Source organism: Neltuma alba, unplaced genomic scaffold (genome assembly GCF_004799145.2).
Source record: "Neltuma alba isolate B1F8T4 unplaced genomic scaffold, ASM479914v2 tig00003450_pilon, whole genome shotgun sequence".
In the NCBI taxonomy this organism is placed as follows: domain Eukaryota; kingdom Viridiplantae; phylum Streptophyta; class Magnoliopsida; order Fabales; family Fabaceae; genus Neltuma; species Neltuma alba.
In genome coordinates this window covers 101132-106741 of record NW_021633288.1, presented here as the reverse complement: position 1 = coordinate 106741, position 5610 = coordinate 101132, and the positions used below count along the sequence as shown (strand labels likewise).

At 38.6% G+C, this 5610-nt stretch overlaps 1 protein-coding gene across 1 annotated transcript; it reads right to left on the bottom strand.

Annotated features, from left to right (window-relative positions):
- Positions 1-1771: 1771 nt before the first annotated feature.
- LOC114741619 (uncharacterized) lies at positions 1772-4743 on the bottom strand. The gene is made up of 4 exons (XM_028929882.1): positions 4512-4743; positions 4382-4430; positions 2035-3853; positions 1772-1834 (listed from the first exon to the last, which is right to left on the bottom strand). The coding sequence occupies exons 1-4, from the start codon at positions 4741-4743 to the stop codon at positions 1772-1774; spliced, it is 2163 nt and encodes a 720-aa protein (XP_028785715.1).
- Positions 4744-5610: the final 867 nt, after the last annotated feature.

Genomic DNA, 5610 nt, shown 5'->3' with positions numbered 1-5610 from the left:
GGCCGAATGACCAAGAAGAGGAGAACGTCTTTATAGAGAGCATTTAAATTAGGCTGTGACTTTTACTAACTTTGTCAATTGATTCATTTGTTGAAATTGTATGCCAATTATTGTAATGGTTATGATATGCTTGGATTGATGGTATAACAGCACTTATATTTGGAATGACAAATTTCCCTTTAGTCAGGCCAAATGGCCAATGACAAGTTTAGTACAGGTAACGACAAGTTCATTATGGCCAATGACAACTTGTGAAAAGGTTTTCATACAAATTTGTGATTCTGTATTAAAGGTGGCTAAATTTGCACATTGATTCACGGAATGAGAGGTTGACAAAGGAAAATGACAAGTTGACAATGCCAAATCACTGGTTCCCAAGATGTTTTCATGCAAGGGAAAATTTCTATTCCAATTAGTGGAATTCCACTTATGACAATCACAGAATGACAGGTTCACTAACGAAATTGACAAGTTGACTAGTGAAACTTACAAGTTCCCATAAGGTTTTCGTGAAACCGAGATTTTCCGTTGAGATGAGTGGATTCCCACTTATGATAATCACGGAATGACAAGTTCACTAAGGAAATTGACAAGTTGACTTGGGCAATTTACAAGTTCCGATAAAGTTTTCATGAAACCGAGATTCTCTGTTGAAACTAGTGGATTCCCACTTACGATAATCATAGAATGACAAGTTCACAAACGAAAGTGACAAGTTCACTAGCGAAAGTTACAAGTTCGAATAATGTTTTCATGAAACGACTGGATTTTCACTACTGGTAAACACAAGGTTACAACTTTAGAAAGGGAAATGACAAGTTTATTATGGAAAATGACAATTTCCCAGAAGGTTTTAATACATTTTCATACTTTTGAAGACAGTGATTACATTGCACATTTCTGACAGCAACCACTTCTGATAAACACGGAATGACAACTTCATATTGCCAAATGACAACTTTACTATGCCAAATGACAAGTTCCTATAAGGTTTTGACACATTTCGTTTTCTGACAGCAACCACTTCTGATAAACACGGAATGACAACTTCATATTGCCAAATGACAACTTTACTATGGCACATGACAAGTTCCTATAAGGTTTTGACACATTTCGTTTTCTGACAGCAACCACTTCTGATAAACACGGAATGACAACTTCATATTGCCAAATGACAACTTTACTATGGCACATGACAAGTTCCTATAAGGTTTTGACACATTTCGTTTTCTGACAGCAACCACTTCTGATAAACACGGAATGACAACTTCATATTGCCAAATGACAACTTTACTATGGCACATGACAAGTTCCTATATGGTTTTGACACATTTCGTTTTCTGACAGCAACCACTTCTGATAAACACGGAATGACAACTTCATATTGCCAAATGACAACTTTACTATGGCACATGACAAGTTCCTATATGGTTTTGACACATTTCGTTTTCTGACAGCAACCACTTCTGATAAACACGGAATGACAACTTCATATTGCCAAATGACAACTTTACTATGCCAAATGACAAGTTCCTATAAGGTTTTGACACATTTCGTTTTCTGACAGCAACCACTTCTGATAAACACGGAATTACACTTTGCACATTTCTGACAGCAACCACTTCTGATGAACATGAAATTACAAGTGCACAAAAGCAAATGACAACTTAACTATGCAAAATAACAAGAAGTGACAAGTTCTGATTTCTTTGACAGCAACAAGTTCTTTACAACATTCAATGACAAGTGCACATTAACTTACATCTTCCACTTAATGTCCCTTTGTCCCAAACATAGAAGTAACAAAAAATATATGTGCACATCTACTAACATCCTGCTCCCAAAAAAATTAAGAAGGATGAACCCTATATGTGCCAAAAAAATTAGTTGTCCCATTTGTAAGTGGAAGTCAACTTGGGTTAGGATTTTTGCATGTTCAGGATGAAGACATCTAGTGCAATGATATATTTTTTTGTTGTGGAATTGTGATTCCTTTCTATTTCTTCTTGGTCTTCCAGAAGGCCTAGCAGTGACTGGGGGTAAAAGCAAGGGTTGAGCAGTAAGATTCTCAAACGTATAGTCATTCAGGTGAGGCATATCAATTGTCACCACTGGAACCATGCTCCGGGCATAGATTTTTTCTTGGGATGAACGTTTGTAACACTCTTCAACATAATCATAAACGTTTCCCCCTATGGTCTTAATGGCTGCACAAGCATGTGAGCATGGAATCCCTAACATTTGCCAAGTTCCACAGCTACATTTGTGTAGGCCAAGGTCCACTCTTTGGTCTCCACGTGATGTGTGCACGCATATTCTTCCCCCTCCATAATTCTCACAGTGCATGTACCTACCGAAATACACATGCTCCAATACTTTTGCCTCTATTTTTGGCCCAACGCAATTACTCCACTTAGTCATTGCTGCATATGATGCATGCATCTTTCTTGCTACTTTCTCCCGGTGCTCATGGATCATTTGGGCCACGTTATGCTTCCTCTCCCTTACCATCCAAGCATTAAAAGATTCAGCTAAATTAGTTGTTATGTTGTCCCACCTTCTATATGGGAACTTGCTCAATGCCCACCTATCCACATCACCTTGATTGATAACCCACTCATATAACTCATGAGACATGGTTCTGAGATCATCCAGCGCATGATCAAACTCATCCGCAAGTCTTGCATAAGCCACTTTATCCAGTACCTTTAATGCATCTTCCTTTGAATTTTCACTTGTCCTTCTCCGACCTCTGTTTAATTTCATATATTCAGAGCTAAAGTTCTCCTTCACATGCCTATAACAGTATGCATGCCTTTCACCCCCAAATATTGCTTGCACAGCACCAATTATAGAATTATGTCTATCTGACACAATAGTCAGTTGCATTGAACCAACAATTTGTTTAATCTTGTGAAAAAACCACGTCCAGTCATCAAGATTCTCTCCCTTCACCACTGCTATTGCAAACGGCAACATCTCATTATCCGCATCATATGCCGAAGCTGACAGTAATGTCCCCTTATATGGACCACTTAAATGAGTACCATCAACATATAATATAGGCCTTGCACCGTTCAAAAAACCCTCAACACATGCACCGTATGCAATGAACACACGCTCAAATCTATTACCAATGGAGGCCCATTCAGCAACCGTTTTGTCATCAGTTTCCTTCAACCTTTCACATAACCATGGTATTAACATATAGGACTGTTCCGGTTTCCCATGTATTTCTTCCATTGCCTTTTCCTTTGCTCTATATGCCTGACAATATGTAAGCCTCACACCATACTCCCTCTCCAACATCTTCCTTATCTCAGTGGGCCGTTTTTCAGCATGGTCCCTTATCTCTTCAACTATTACTGATGATGTCAACGCAGCACTCCCACCATAAGTCACAATCAAATTGTCTTGGGCTGAATGAATGTGCTTATTGCAAAATGTAGTCACACGTAATAGATGACTGTTCTTTCCAACAGCATTTGCACATATCTTCCAAGGACACCCTTCTACTTTACACCTCACATTCATCTTCTCCTTACTATTCCTGATATATCTTGCTGCAAACTTCTCTGCAATACTGAACCTGTACACAGCTTCCCTAAAAGCAACAGCATGTGGAACATATTGGCCCACTCCTACAAACACTCCTGCCCATTTCGTACAATTCATCTCGCCCGTCAGTCTTCCCTGACTCTCTGAACCACTACACTTGCTTCTCTGACTTGATCCGCCTCCTTCAAAAGTTAGGCATTCAACTCCATTCTCAACATTCACTGGCTCATGTTCATCACCAATGGTCGTTTCAAATGTATTCATATATTGTGAAAGTCCAAATAAATTCTCACTCCTGCCACCATAATACCAAGTTAGGACAGCTATATTCAAACGACAGGTTTGAATAAAATAACATGTCTACATATCTAAATAACAAGTCCGCATATGGTTATTACAACTTTACTAACTAAAATAACAAGTCTACATCTACAAACAATTCCTTGCTCAATTAACAAGTCCGTAAGAGGTAATTACAACTTGAGTTACTCATATAACAAGTTTCCATATAGAAACTACTGGTTAGTAAAATAACATCTACAGATCTAAATAACAAGTCCGTATATGATAATTATAACTTCAATACGTTGAATTACAAGTCTACATATGGAAATCTCTGCTTATGTCTAATAACAAGTCTGCATTTCTAAAACACAAGTTTACAAATGGAAATGACATGTCCACTATGTTCAATAACATGCTTGCATTTACTAATTACAATTTAGGACTGCAGCACCATTAGCTTCATTACAATATTTCTATACGAATTACCAACAATATATTAGTAAATAACAAGATTCAATTGGAAAACATAACCACTTACACGTCTGGATCATTCCTTGCTCTACGTTCCCTATCATTCCCTTTCCCTCCTACATACACATGACCACTGCTGTCATTATATCTAAACAAGTTGCTGATATCACCATCATCACAAAGATCAATCAATGTACTCTCATCAAATTTAACTTTATACTTAATCTCATATCCACCACCATCATTGCCTATCCACTGTGAAATTATTCCACACAACTCGTCTACTGTTATCCATTCTTTTATACTGGTTACCCTTACACTCCCTCCAATATATTTAACTATCCCTTCACCATTTGCTTCAAAATGTCCACCAATGTGCACGTAACAGAACAACTCCTTCCCACAGCTTCTTCGGTTATTGAAATCCATTTTTCATACTAATCTGCAGCAAAAATTTACGTTTAGTCAGTACGTTAGCTTCACTAATAAATATTTACTCATTTATTCCATCGACTCAACCATTTACATACCAAATTAAAAACCCGTGACCTCCTGTCTTCCCAACATCACTTTAGGCCTTCACAACTTCACTTTAGGGCTTCACAACTTCACTTTAGGGCTTGACGACTTCAACACCGAAAATCATGGTATCGTCATTCCCTCATTCCGCGGCAACACCTCAACGTTCACGGTCAAACTAACGGCCATTATCCAACCTACACTCTGCCAAACCACTACACTCTGACCCCTTCCCCATCGCAACCAGCACCGTGCACTACAAATGACAGATGACCGTTCAGACTACGAAAACAAAAATATCCCACCTCCAACTAACCACAACCTCCTACATTGTCATATCTTTCATCTTCAACTACACCTCCCATTCCCTCCCTTCCTCCAGCCTACTCACCCACACAGCAGAGATGAAGATGGAGAATGTGACGATGTGTAACTCTTACAGGGAACAATACAAGAATGGTTTACTCAGTAAGTTAGTCGCATTATTGCCAATGTTCGAAGATCCCAATATCGCACATATTCGTTCGGCTCATCCTACTCCGCCAGCTCTCCCGCCACCCATTAAAATCCTGGTCTCTGCCTTCATTAACAGTCATGATGAGTGAGGGGCATTTCAGCCATTTTCCTTACATTTCATAATTGCAAATTGGGACCGGGTCCTCTGCAGCAATTTCTCAAATTGGGGGTCCCTGATTGCCATTTTATATATTGGGGGGTCTTTATTTGCAATTTCCCCAATTTATAATCAGAACTTGAAGTATAATTTATTATAGATTA